Raw genomic sequence first — 14,809 nt, 5'->3', positions numbered from 1 at the left:
CTGGCTCCTGGTATAGACCTGTCCCAGCCCAAGCTGTTGTGGCCATTTCGGGAATAAACCTGTGGATGCAAGTTCTCTCTCTCTGTCTAAATCTAACTTACAAATAAATAGAAAATAAATCTTTTAAAAAATTTAACTTACTTAAATTTAAATATAAAATTGTGTTTAATTAAGGTGTTTGAAAATTTTGTATCACATAGATTAGATATTTGCATCTATTTTTTCTCTGCAAATTTTATAAAATCTAAATAAATTTCAATATCTTTTTCTTTTTTTTATTTAGTAAATATAAATTTCCCAAGTACAGTTTATGGATTACATTGGCTTTCCCCTCCCATAATTTCCCTCGCACTCACACCCCTCCCATCTCCCATTCCATTCACATCAAGATTCATTTTCAATTCTCTTTATACAGAAGATCGATTTAATATATATTAAGTAAAGATTTCATCAGTTTGCACCCACACAGAAACACAAAGTGTAAAATACAGTTTCAGTACTAGTTATAGCATTACTTCACATTGGACAACACATTAAGGACAGATCCCACATGAGAAGTAAGTACACAGTGACTCCTGTTGTTGACTTAACAATTTGACACTCTTGTTTATGGCGTCAGCAATCTCCCTAGGCTCTAGTCATGAGTAGCCAAGGCTATGGAGGCCTTTTGGGTTCGCCGACTTCGATCTCATTCCGACAGGGTCATAGTCAAAGTGGAAGTTCTCCCTTCAGAGAAAGGTACCTCCTTCTTTGATGGCCCCGTTCTTTCCACTGGATCTCACTCACAGAGATCTTTCATTTAGGTCTTCTTTTTTTTTTTCCAGGGTGTCTTGGGTTTCCATGCCTAAAATATTGTCATGGGCTCTTCAGCCAGATCTGAATGCCTTAAGGGCTGATTCTGAGGCCAGAGTCCTATTTAGGACATCTGCCATTCTATGAGTCTGTTGTGTATCCCGCTTCCCATGTTGGATCATTCTCTCCCTTTTTGATTCAATCAATTAGTATTAGCAGACACTAGTCTTGTTTGTGTGATCCCTTTGACTCTTAGACCTATCAGTGTGATCAATTGTGAACTGAAGTTGATCACTTGGACTAGTGAGATGGCATTGGTACCTGCCACCTTGATGGGATTGTATTGGAATCCGCTGGCACATTTCTAACTCCACCATTTGGGGCAAGTCCGATTGAGCATTTCCCAAATTGTACATCTCCTCCCTCTCTTATTGCCACTCTTATAATTTAACAGGGATCATTTTTCAGTTAAAATTTAAACACCTAAGAATAATTGTGTGTTAATTACAGAGTTCAACCAATAGTACTAGAATTAAAAAAAATACTAAAATGGATAAAGTATTACATTGTATATCAACAGTCAGGACAAGAGCTGATCAAGTCACTGTTTCTCATAGTGTCCATTTCACTTCAACAGGTTTCCCCTTTGGTGCTCAGTTAGTTGTCGCTGATCAGGGAGACCATATGATATTTGTCCCTTTGAGACTGGCTTATTTCACTCAGCAAGATGTTTTCCAGATTCCTCCATCTTGTTGCAAATGACCGGGTTTCATTGTTTTTGACTGCTGTATAGTATTCTATAGAGTACATGTCCCATAACTACTTTATCCAGTCTACTGTTGATGGGCATTTGGGTTGGTTCCAGGTCTTAGCTATTGTGAATTGAGCTGCAGTAAACATTAATGTGCAGACAACTTTTGTTTGCCAGTTTAATTTCCTTTGGGTAAATTCCAAGGAGTGGGATGGCTGGGTTGTATGGTAGGGTTATCTTCAGGTTTCTGAGGAATCTCCAGACTGACATCCATAGTGGTTTGACCAGTTTGCATTCCCACCAACAGTGGGTTAGTGTCCCTTTTTCCCCACATCCTGGCCAGCATCTGTTGTTGGTAGGTTTCTGAATGTGAGCCATTCTAACCGGGGTGAGGTGAAACCTCATTGTGGTTTTGATTTGCATTTCCCTGATTGCTAGTGATCTTGAACATTTTTTCATGTGCCTGTTGGCCCTTTGGATTTCCTCTTTTGAAAAATGTCTATTGAGGTCCTTGGCCCATCTCTTAAGTAGGTTGTTTGTTTTGATGCTGTGGAGTTTCTTGATTTATTTGTAGATTCTGGTTATCAACCCTTTATCTGTTGCATAGTTTGCAAATATTTTTTCCCATTCTGTTGGTTGCCTCTTCACTTTCCTGTTTCTTTTGAAGTACAGAAGCTTCTCAATTTGATGCAATCCCAAATGTTAATTTTGGCTTTGACTGCCTGTGCTTCTGGGGTCTTTTCCAAGAGGTTTTGCCGGTGCCTATATCTTGCAGAGTTTCTCCAATGTTATCTAATAATGTGATGGTGTCGGGTCATAGATTTACGTCTTTAATCCATGTTGAGTGAATTTTTGTGTAAGGTGAAAAGTAGGCGTCGTGCTTCATGCTTCTGCTTGTGGAAATCCAATTTTCCCAGCACCATTTATTGAATAGACTGTCCTTACTCCAGGGATTGATTTTGGATCCTTGATCAATTATAAGTTGGCTGTAGATGTTTGGATTGATTTCTGGTGTTTCTATGCTGTTCCACTGGTCTATCCATCTGTTTCTGTACCAGTACCATGCTGTTTTGATTGCAACTGCCCTGTAGTATGTCCTGAAATCTGGTATTGTGATGCCTCTGGCTTTGTTTTTGTTGTACAAGATTGCTTTAGCTATTCGAGGTCTCCTGTGTCTCCATATGAATTTCAGCATCATTTTTTCCAGATCTGAGAAGCAGGTCTTTGGTATCTTGATTGGTATTGCATTGAATGTATAAATTGCTTTTGGGAGAATGGACATTTTGATGATATTGATTCTTCCAATCCATGAGCATGGAAGATATTTCCATTTTTTGGTATCCTCTTAACTTTAAATATCTCTAATGAAAATTGAACATCCAAATCTAACATGTTTTAAGTGTATAATACTTGCTAGATTTTTGAAGAATTCCATTGACATCTGACTTGTGCTAATTTAATTAACAGGTTATTAGGTAGAATTGAAAGAATACCATGTATAGATTTCTAGAAGTGGTCTTAGTCTTGGCTTTATGACTTATGTATTGAGCAGTAAAGTCTCGCATGTTCAGTTTGCCAAATTTCTTCAAAGATAGAGATAAAATATAAAATATGTAAAATTACGAGAGAAATGTTAGAACAATAACATTCTTTATGACTGCAGGTCTTAATTCTAATACTTTCTCAAGAGAATTGTGTAACTTTTTATCTCTGGAAAATCTAAATTAAAAATAATTATGTTGGATACCAAGAAAAGTACTGATTTCATAAATATAATTTGCAAACTTTGCCTGAATACACCTGGAGTTCCAAACACAGATAGTAATATTACCAGTAACTAAGAAGCTCTTTTCAAGCCCTATCACAGGTATAAACTCTTTACACCTCCATCAGTAACCTCCATCCTGATTTATAATACCTCAGGATAAATGTGCTGTGTTTTGAATGTAATATAAATGTATCTGTGTAGTATACAGTTTTGTTACTGTATTTTAAACTCTATGAGATTCATCTGTATTGCATATATAGTATTAGTTTTATTTTCATTGATGGATATTATTACTTTGTATAAAATACCACAATTTAACTTTATGTTCTGTTCAGAAAATTTGAGTTGTTTCATAGGAAAAACACAAATAATGCCACTATGAGCATAAATTTTAGATATCTTTTATTATGAACATGTGTGATTTTATAGTGGAATATAATAAAATCATGCATGTTCATAATAAAAATATCTATAAAGGATTGGAATTTCTCAACTGTTGGGTAAGTATACTTCTACATGTATATATTAATCATCTTTTTTGTTACTAAAACAAAATGCCTGAGACAAGCTACTTATAAAGGAAATGGGTTTATTTTGGCTTCTGGATTTAGAGGTTCACAGTTCAAGGTTGAGCAGGCACATTTGTTCATAGTCTGGTAAAGGCTTTTCTTCTGGCAGAGTCCCAATCCAGGGCACAGCATCACATACCATGAGGGACACACTTATGTCTATGTCCCTCCTTATAAAGTCACCATTATCCAATCATAGACACTCAACTCAAACGCTTAAATAATTTTATCATTTCCTGAAGGCTCCATTTCTGAAAATCATAATTAGATGATGACCCAGGAGGCATTGGTGTGGAACAGTGAGTTAAGCCACATACGGGGGTGCTGATTCAACTTCCAGTTACTTCATTCATGATCCAGTTTCCTGCTAATACAACTGAAAAAGAAGCAGTAAGTGGCCCAAATACATGGACCCCTGCCACCCATGTGAGAGAGCAGGATGGAGTTCCTGGCTTCTGGCTTTGCCCTGGACCAGACCCTGCTGTTATGGCCATTTTGGGAAGTGAACCAGCAGATGGAATGTGTCTCTCTGTATCACTCTGCATTTCAAATAAAATAAATCTTAAAAGATTTTGGAGCCGAATCTTTAACACATTGGGTCCCTGGAAGACACCCAAACTGATATCCAAACCATTTCAATTATTTATCACAAAACCCATTCTTTTCTTAATGTTGTGTTGTGCTGCCTTTGACATAATAAATCAAATACCTAAATACTTTTTTTTGCATTACTTTATGAATTCTAATCAGCTCTTTTTTCTACTTAGCCTTGTGACATAGCATGATTTCAATTACAATAGCTTTATGATAAATTTTTGATGTCTGATATTATAAAACAAAAGTTGTACCAAACAGCTAAATAGGCAAGGAAGATTTTATTCAAAACTGTCTGTAATATGAATCAATACTATTGCCATAGGGGAGATAGACTGAACTCAAATTGAGGTAAAAAGAGGCAGGAGAGATTTTAAGCCCTGGGTTGAACTAGTGGAAAAGTACTGGAGAATGTTAGGGGGTTGGGTGATCAATGTGATTAGACCATCTGTGTTTACTAATTGGTATTGATTGAACTTAGCATTTTACCCTCCCATAGAGACTGGTAGGTAGGTGCACTATCTTTTTGACGATTACATTTCAAAGAAATAGCTCTTACATCATTCAGAAAGATTTTTTGGTTGTACAACATTTTCACCTGATGGGACAGAGAATTCACTTAAAACTGCAAATTTTCTAAAGTAACAATTTGAAGAGAAGTCAGAGACGTATAGTCACAAAGAAAATTTATATAATGTTTAGTCAAGCTCAGGGGAACCCTGAGTTAGTCTTGGTATTATTGATCAGTTGATACTTCATACTTCTACTTCTCCTTTTTTAAAGATTATATTGGTTAATTTTTCCATTTGATTTCTGTATAAATCTGAGAGTCAGTTTGTCATACTCCCACCTTAAAACAAAACAAAAAATTCCTATCATTTTAACTGGGTTTTATTGACTCTATAGCTCAATTTGTAGATAACTAACATGAGTAATTTATCAGCCTTTTTTCATGAATATGAGAGAGCCTTCCATTTCCTTAGGATTTTATTTTCTCTCAGTGTTTTATAGCTTTCAAGGTTTGGGAATCTTCAATATTTTTTGAGATATATTGCTGTTTTTGATATTTTGTTATTGGAGATGGTATCATTCAGATATACATATGCAAGTTTGTGAGTAATGATAGTTTTATTTCTCCCTGTCCAATCGTTAATCAAGTTATTAATTTTTGTTTTATCATACTGCATAAACACTCTAGTACAATGGGATTATTGTATACATTTGCTTCTCATTTTACATCTAGGCTTTTAATAAATCTTAAGTATAATATTCTAATAAGATTTCTGTAGATGCCTTTTTTTCCTCGTATTCTGAGAGGTTTCTATTATTGCTAGGTATAGCAATTTCATCACATTTTTTTTCCAGAATCACTTGAGATGATCATGCTAGTTGTTTTTTTCCTTTATTCCATTAACATGTCTAATCATATTGCTTAATTTTGTTATAAAAGGATGATCTTTAATCTTGAAATTAGCAAAACTTGGATGACATGCCTTTTAATATATTGCTATATATGACTGCTAAAATTTGTTAACATTTAATTTTCCTATATGTTAAGGAAAATGATTGACCTTTTATTTGCCTACCTTGTAATTTGCTTGCTACATACAAGTACCTGACTCTGGACTGAGGAACTTGCCTGTGCCTTTATGTTTGGTATTTTAATAAATATAAAATTTACATTTCATTTATGTTTTCCATTTCCATGCCAACTTGAGTAGTTTGTATCTTTCTAGGAATTGGTCTATTACATCTCAAATTATAGATATATTCATAAAAATTTATATTTGGTCCACATGGTATTTTAATAATTTCTAATTCTCAGTGAGGAAAATTGATATAAAATGAAAAATTTATATCCTGGAAAAAGCATATGATCTGTAAATCCTTAGGTTTTCTACATATTAAGTGGAATAGGAATCAAGTAACTCTTTAGTATGGACTCAATGTTTAGCCACCATCCTCATCAACCCCCTTATTTTACACTTAGTTGATTTCATGTATTTTTATGATATATACATGTTAGCATTTGTGATTTCTAGCTAGTGGAAAATTCCAGGGCAAAATGTTAGAATGAAGTATGGAAGGATTTTTGTTTTCCATTCCTATATTTTCAAATAATATCCATATTGGAATATAGTCTTCGTTTAGAAATCTAAAAGAAAAAGTTTATCAACTCCTGTACAAAATATAAGCCTCATAGACTACAGGTATAGTGTGAAAACTGTGTAGTGTTAGTGTCCTGCTGCACTATTTCAGTGATCACATTCACACTTTGCTATGTTCTATATTAATTATATCTGGAGCAAAGGCTGTTTTTGTATTAATTGAGCTCTAAATCCTTGTCAATCTAAACATCTCAATAATTTATCACAATTCTCAGAACACTTTCACATCTGTTGAACTATTTGTCCCCTACTGTGACCTGGCTTGTTGGATACTCATTAGTGGGAGGACTAAAATCCAGAAATACTAAGGGTTTACCAACAGATGTTTTCAAACTGGGACGAGAATTCAGGCAGTGAGTACTTTAAATCCTGTGATGTGTAATACTTTAATTCCTGTGATGGTTAGCAGATTCAAAAATTGCCAAGCTTGGTTATTACCCACTGCTAAGTATTGAATATCTAGAATCAGTTGTGGGAGTACCAGACTTTACATGTGAATCTCATGTCTTCTGGGCCTTCAAATTTATCATAAATGATGGGCAGGCAGGTTTTTAATGAAGAAGAAAGCAAAGATAATGTAAGACAATAATTGGGATAAGAAAAACACCGTATGTTGGGGCTGGCGTCGTGGCTCACTTGGTTAATCCTCTGCCTGTGGTGCCGGCATCCCATATGGCCGCTGGGTTCTAGTCCCGGTTGCTCCTCTTCCAGTCCAGATCTCTGCTGTGGCCCGGGAAGGCAGTGGAGGATGGCCCAAGTGCTTGGGTGCCTGCACCTGCATGGGAGACCAGGAAGAAGCACCTGGCTCCTGGCTTTGCATCGGCGCAGCACCAGCCATTGCAGCCATTTGTGGGGGTGAACCAACAGAAGGAAGACCTTTGTCTCTCTCTCTCTCTCTCTCTCTCTCACTCTCACTCTCACTCTCACTGTCTATAACTCTACCTGTCCAAAAAAAAAAAAAAAAACCTGTATTTATAACTACAGCGCAATATTCAGCTCTGAGACTTTCATGTACTATTTGAAATGCATGTATGAAGATTCTGTCACCAGACATTAACCTCGAAGGTAAGGAGCCTACCTAAGGAGTTGAGAGTCTGTGAGGCATGAAACAATAAGGAACAATAAAACCTCTAGCTACCATAGAATGCCTGGGAATATGATGAAAGCTGAACAGAACACTGTCAGGCTAGAATGCTCCCTAAGACTCCTGGTCTTTATTTTCTCTTATTCCAGTAGAATAGACTGGTGGGAGCTGGAGACTACAGAGTTTATTAAGCTGCCACAGAACATTAAATAATAGCCTGCAAATAATAATGGCAATGGCAACAACAAAAGGACCTTTCCAGATTTATTCATTAGAACTTTATAAACTCATAAAAGCAAATAATATATGCAACCAACTGAAACAGTGCACAGACCATGCTTCTTAAAGTTAAAAATCTCAGTACATTTTCAGAATAATCAGCAGGGTAGAATTTCATTAACAAATCATATAGTCATATTTACCTTTTAAAAATAAATCCTGGCAAAGAGCACACTATCTGAATCTAGAAGTACAAGTATTTTCTGATTTTTCTTAAGATTAAACTCCTATGGAGTTGTAATGTCAAATATGTGTTTAGATGAATTTATAACATTAGGCTTCAAATCCTTGTTAAGTGGGTTAGATAGAATCTTTAATTAAATCTAGTCAAAGTGCTAAAATAAAAATTAGAAGACACAAGGGATTCAGCGCCTGTACATCTTGCTGTAGATTATGTCGCAGAATTAGAAGGCAGAGTTTTACATAGAATGATGCACTGAGTACATGGCATCCTGAAAGAGCACGGATTTGTAGTCAAATGGATCTGAGGTCAAATCCCAAATATACAGCATTGTCTTAGACAAGTACCTGAACCCATCCGAGTGTTACTTTGCTCAACTCCAAATGTTGACTTTAAAATGACAGTTGTGATTTCCTTGAGTTAAGTCAGGAGATATCACAGGTTCATCACAGCAGAGGTATGAGTGATATTTTCTCAGAAACCTCCAATAAGTGTTTCCTAATATATCAAATTATGTTTTTTTTTAACCCAGTACCGTATGTTAGTGAAGCTATAAAGGCATGCCATTTTATAGTATGCTGCTATGGGTAACTGTTTTTAGAAACATGTAAAACTGAAAACAGAATCATAGACTTCTCTAAACATGAGTCAGTTGAGTTCTCCCAAATTTCTCCCTTCATTTTTCCCTTTGTTTTTAACGATTTGTTTCTTGATAGGGTTTCCTTTTTGACACTAGTAAAATAAAGTCGCTTATCATTTCTCATTGCATAGTTGCTTATAAAGTGAGGTAAAAATCAAAAAACATTTTTCAGAAGGACTATTAAACAATGACAGAAGGTAAGCAAAGTTGATTAGCAGAAGAATGTTTTACAGGGTCTTTGACTGCAATGAAATGGGATGGGCTGTGTGCAGTCTTCCTTTGGTATAAAGCTCAGTTACTGTAACATCACATGACCCATGACACATAACTGTTTCTTCTTCAGTGGACATATGTCCGGGACACTTTATCTCTTAATGATAACTCTGACAGACACAGTTGAGCTCTCACATGCTAGCTAGCACAGGCTTCTGTAAATTCAAAGGTCACTACATTTAAGTTTTACCTCTCAGGCTTGTCACATTTTCCTCAGTTGCCCTTAAGCAAATGTTCTTTTGGTAGCCATTTTTCACTTTTGCTTTGAAAAGCCAATTCAACCAAATAAAGGAATTCAGATGAGAAATCTCCTTGGCTTGGATAACAGTATGAGATGTGCATTAAAGCCGATGGAAAAATCCCTCCCCATTGCGGCTCTGAGCATGGATGATAATGGAGCTGTGAGTTTGTTCATGGAAATGGGTTAGAGCAAGCTAAGTGAAATTTAGCTTTTCTTATTGCTAAGACAAAATGAGAACATAAATAAAAACTAGTTTCTCTTACTTCATAGGACATTGTATTTCACTGTTTTATGTACGTGTTTCTCTCTACAAAAACAGACAGAATTTCTAAAAGCTCAAGGCATTCCTGTGTTTAAATGGGAACACTTTTGTTCTAGAAAAGAGCTATTTCATTCTAATGCAATAGTGATTCTTCAAAAAATTGTCCAGCTTCCCATCAGTCCAGTTGGATCCAATCCCTTTTGCTTCCTAGTAATTTGGTTACATCCATTCAGGCAATCACAGGAACCAATACCTTTGGGTGACTGTAGAGCTGACTGATAATCTTCCAATCGCTTTGCTTTATCATCTGTAGTTCAAATTAAGGCCAATATTTCAAAGCAATAAACAGATAAATCCATAAATTTCAATATTCTGTGTATTTATACTTGAAGATTTGTCATTACAGAAATAGATCTGTGGACAGATATGTACAATGTATGAGCAAGCAATTTCTAATTCACTTATCTAATTACACTGAGGCCAGTAATAGGCACTATGCCCACATTGCAGCAGAAGTGACTTAGATTCAATTCATTAGGAGTTTTCTGAGGATAAGAGACCTGTAAGCATTGGGATGGATACTCTTTAAATAATATTCTTGAAGTTTAAATGCCCATTTGTAAAGATTCAATAGCTGCCTTTATAGGGTGAACAGAGTAAAATAAATGACCCTTGAAGAGTTTTAGAAGATATGATATAACTACTATGATCAAACAAAACAGAAATTATCACCAATATTCAAGTATAACTTGTTTGCAGTGGAAAACTTTTAAAAGGTTTTTTTAGTCATTTGTTTGAGAGGTAGAGTTATAGAAAGGAAAAGGAAGAGACAGAAATGTGTTCCATCCACTGGTTCACTCCCCAAATGGCTGTAATGGCCAGAGCCGGGCCAATCTGAAGCCAGGAGTCAGGAACTTCTGGATCTCCCATGTGAGTGCAGGGGCCCCAACACTTGTGGCACCTTCTGCTTTCCCAGACCATCAGCAGAGCGCTGGATGGAAGAAGAGCAGGCGGGACAACAACCGACACCCATATTGGATGCCAGTGCTGCAGGCAGGAGCTTAGCCTCCTACTGTGCCACAGCACTGGCCCCTTGAAAGCATTTTTAATACATGCTCTTGTTTAATATTGTAGCACTTATTTAAAAGAATGGAGTTTCTTTGAGAGATTTATGATTTAGCTATAAATTTCTTAAAGATCAGCCTCTCTTATATATGTCTTTTGTATTAGTTTGCTAGGACTATGGTAAAAAAAAAAAAAAAAAAAAAAAGTTTTGGGGCCAGCATTGTGGCATAGCAGATAAAGCTGCTGCCTGCAATGCCATCTTGCCATATGAGTGTTGGTTTGAGTACCGGCTGCTCCACTTCTGATCCAGCTCCCTGCTAATGTGGCTGGGAAAGCAGCGGGATGATGGCCCAAATGCATGGTAACCTGTCACCTACGTGGTATACTCAGATAGAGTTCAAGGCCTTGACCTGGCCTAGCCATGGCTGTTGAGGCAATTTTGGCAGTGAACTAGCAGATGGAAAATCTCTCTCTCCCCCTCTCCCTCACTCCCTCTCTCCCTTTCCAGTTCTCCCCCCTCTTCCTCTCCCTCTCCCTCTCCTTCTCTCCCCCTCTCCACCCCTCCCCTTCTCCCTTTCTCTGTAATTCTGACTTTCAAATAAATAAACAAATCTTTAGAAAAAAATTAAAAATAAGTATTATAGACTGGGTGTTTTAAACAGCAGAAATTTATGTTCTCACTATGCTGGGTGCTTGAATTCCAAGATCAAGGTATTGGCAAGGTTGCTTTCCCCTCAGGCCTCTCTGTGGCTTGCAGATGGCCTCCTTCCCTCAGCATGCTTGCATAGCATCCCTTCTGTGTGTACATGTTCCTTTTGTCTCTGGGCCCAGATTTCTCCTCCTTTAAAGGACACCGGCCAGATTGGAATAGAGCCTACTCTGATAGCATCATTGCAGTGTAATCCCCTGTTTTAAAGGCCTGATTTCCCAATATTGTCACATCGTGAGACAGTATATGGGATACAGAGTTTCAACATGAATTTTAGGGACAGAATTCAGCTTGCAACATACTTATTCTGTTTATATGTGGCAGGCTTAGGTAATTAGTAAATATTTGGCTACATTTATGATTGATAAATGAATCAACGTATCAGCTGTACGTAAATATCTGCTGAATCATAACCCTGCTTTAATTAAATACTAAAATTATTTTCAGTCAGTATTTGGATACACAGGACATTTTTGATGACTTGAAAAACGGTTGTCTTAATTAGTTTGATCATATACTCCAAAGAATGTATAATTCTCAGTTTTTTGGAACACTTTAGTGAAAAACATAAATGTACCACATTAATATATAGAATTTTAATAAATTTAAGCATATTAACTAATCTAGAATAGGAGAGACACTATTTGAATTCTTTATAGGATGCCCTTCTAAAATTAATAAATTATTGTCGCTCCCCCTCTTCGTGGAGGAACGACACAGGACCCTGCACTGTTCTTTCGTCTGCTCGGCCCTCCCCGGGTTTGCTGCTGGTTCTTCCCGGGTTGGCTACTATCCCTTCCACCTCCGTGGAAGGGCGGTTCCCCCTGCCACATTCCCCACTTCCGCAGGGGAGCGGCACACCGCCGGCCGGCTCTCTCGGGGGCTGCACAGGTGTTCCCCTTAGATGTTCCCCTTAGATGTTCCTGGTGCATGCCGTCTCTCTCCTCCTTTATAGTCCTCCTCTGCCAATCCCAACTCGGCCGCCCACACGCCGAGCACGCCGCTCTCCAATCAGGAGCAAGTCCTACAGTTTATTGGTTGAACTGGAGGCAGCTGTGCAGAAGCTGTTTACTTCTCTCCCAGCGCCATATTGTGGGAGAGCAGATGCATAGAACAAGTCCTAATTCCAGTAACTCAGTCCAGTCCGGCTTGCTCCCCACAAATTATAATTTAATACCTATGGAATTATAAGCCTAAAATTCTGCTTCAATGGATGATACCTTTGTGCATCTTGTCCTACAAAGAGGTGGCTTTATCCAGTTAGGCATCTCTGTCTATTTTCTTTGATTTATGAAGATGATGCTAGAGTTTGATTTGTTCCATTCTCTCTGACTCCTGTCTCCACTGAACTTGATGGGCTGCACTAAATACCTCATGTTTGGACCTTTCTATCTACATCCCCAATTAGGCAAATGGTGTGGTTTATAACTAAAGGGTAAGATTTTTCTCTAGTTGAGAAAAAATATACCTTCAGTCTATGAACCAATATATTCCATGCCATTTTACCTGATGTATACTGACAGGGTCATTAGAAAACTCATTAAACAATCTTTAACTGTGTTTTAGAAAAAAAAAATCTCACATGTTTGTAATAATTACATGGTTCAAATGGTTGGAGTAATTGTAACTTGCCATGATTCCTGTGAGTTTCTTGTATCACTATTTCAGTGCTATGTCCTCTGTTTTAAAGTTACATAATTCAAAAAACTTGAATAGATAATAAAACTATGAAAATCAGAAATTCAGTTACATTATCTTTAAAGCAATAACATTATATTAACACTTCTGAATAAAAGCTGAGAACTCACTTATGACAGAGGTACGTATTTATACATGATCATTTTAATATTGTAATAAAATGTTTGGTATCTACTACTTATCCATACATGGGATTCTTTTGAAATTATGAAAGATTAAAGATTTTAAAAATGTATATATCCCAACTACCTAGAACTAGGCAGATATTTTCATGTTGCTAGTTATATGCGCATTGTTTAAATCACATACCTTCTTCTAGGTGGATTGATTCAAACATACAGCATGGAGAAAAGTAGAAATTCAAATGAAGCTAATAGTGAATATGTATTTCAAAAATCATAGTTACAGATACTGATTGTAGCTCCAATTGCATGTGAAACAAAGCAAAAACATATTTTGAGATATTGCTCTAAAGATCCAGTAACTATGAGAAAATATTTGTGTGGAAAGTCATAAATAAGTTGAAATTTTAGGTTCTAAAGTTCATCATGATGGAGTTGAGTAAGGCGCCTATGTTTTACCTCAAAGTATTCCTTTTGCATAGACATCATCACAAAGTATATTTTCATTAAAAAATTATCAGTATTTGGTTCATGTCACATGTTGAAAAAGTATGCCACCTAAACATGAGTGATATGCTAATGAAAAATAGCAGTTATTTCATATAGGATATTAAAAATTTCTGAGTAGTTTATAGAGAGAAAATTTAAATACTTCCAAATGATACAGATAATTTTTTAAAAACTAAATATCAGTATGATTAAAGTAAAAGAGAATCTTCCTCTGCAATCCTGATATTAAGCAATTATAGTATAGGATTGCTTGAAATGAGTCTTTTAAACATTTTGTGTAAAATTTTGTTACTAGTGAGATTTTTATGCTTTGAGGTACATTTCAGCCCTTTGGGGTATGTTTTTACATTTTACATGTTTTCATTGGAAATCTCTATGTGTTTGTTTTTCTGTGTTACACTTCCTATAGACACATTTCAAATGATGTAATAACTGTTTCAAATTTTATGTAAATAGCTTTGTTTTTCACTTAAAGATGAAAGACTGAATAAAATCATCTACAGACAAGTTAAAGGCATATTGCTTACAAAATAATAAGCAAAAGCAGGAAGGTTGTTCTTTATAACTCCTGATATGCATAGAAGATTAACAATTAGATACTTTGGTAAGTCTTTCATGCTGTTTTAAGTGAATTGATGGTGACTAATGTAGTGGTCGGTTGTCTTTTTTTTTCCCTCAGGTACTGGGAGATCGATGGGCAAACATCTGTAGGTGGACAGAAGATCGTTGGGTTCTTTTGCAAGACATCCTTCTAAAATGGCAACGTTTTACTGAAGAACAGGTGAGTCATATGGGTAAGATTGTGGGAGAGAAAGACTTGGAGTAATGCTAAGTTGGAAAGCAAAGAAAAGTATACTTTTAAAAATTATAAGACCTAACAGACATTAAAATAAAATTTTATTATTATGGGGTACCATGTATTGTTTCATATTTCACATATGTCCAATCAAGTAATGTTTTGTTATGGCAAAATAGCCAAAATTATAATGCCCAGGTTTTTTTTTTATGGAGAAATACACAATTAACATTATGCATAGTCACTCTACTATACAACAGAACCCAAGAACTTCTTACTCTTATCTAGCCATAATTCAGAACTCATG

The 14,809-nt window shown here is 36.2% G+C and overlaps 1 protein-coding gene across 15 annotated transcripts in view; it reads left to right on the top strand.

Annotated features, from left to right (window-relative positions):
- DMD (dystrophin) overlaps window positions 1-14,809 on the top strand; it is a 2,249,390-nt gene that overhangs the window by 764,847 nt on the left and 1,469,734 nt on the right. For all 15 annotated transcript variants that reach the window (XM_070067426.2, XM_051827673.3, XM_070067427.2 and 12 more), the window contains one exon: window positions 14,386-14,487. In XM_070067426.2, the coding sequence (XP_069923527.2) occupies window positions 14,386-14,487 (102 nt within the window). The remainder of the gene's footprint in view (window positions 1-14,385; window positions 14,488-14,809) is intronic.

The sequence above is a fragment of the Oryctolagus cuniculus genome, chromosome X, assembly GCF_051225735.1.
Source record: "Oryctolagus cuniculus isolate XC-2025 breed Fujian yellow rabbit chromosome X, ASM5122573v1, whole genome shotgun sequence".
Taxonomy (NCBI): Eukaryota; Metazoa; Chordata; class Mammalia; order Lagomorpha; family Leporidae; genus Oryctolagus; species Oryctolagus cuniculus.
This window is presented reverse-complemented; position numbering and strand designations above follow the sequence as displayed.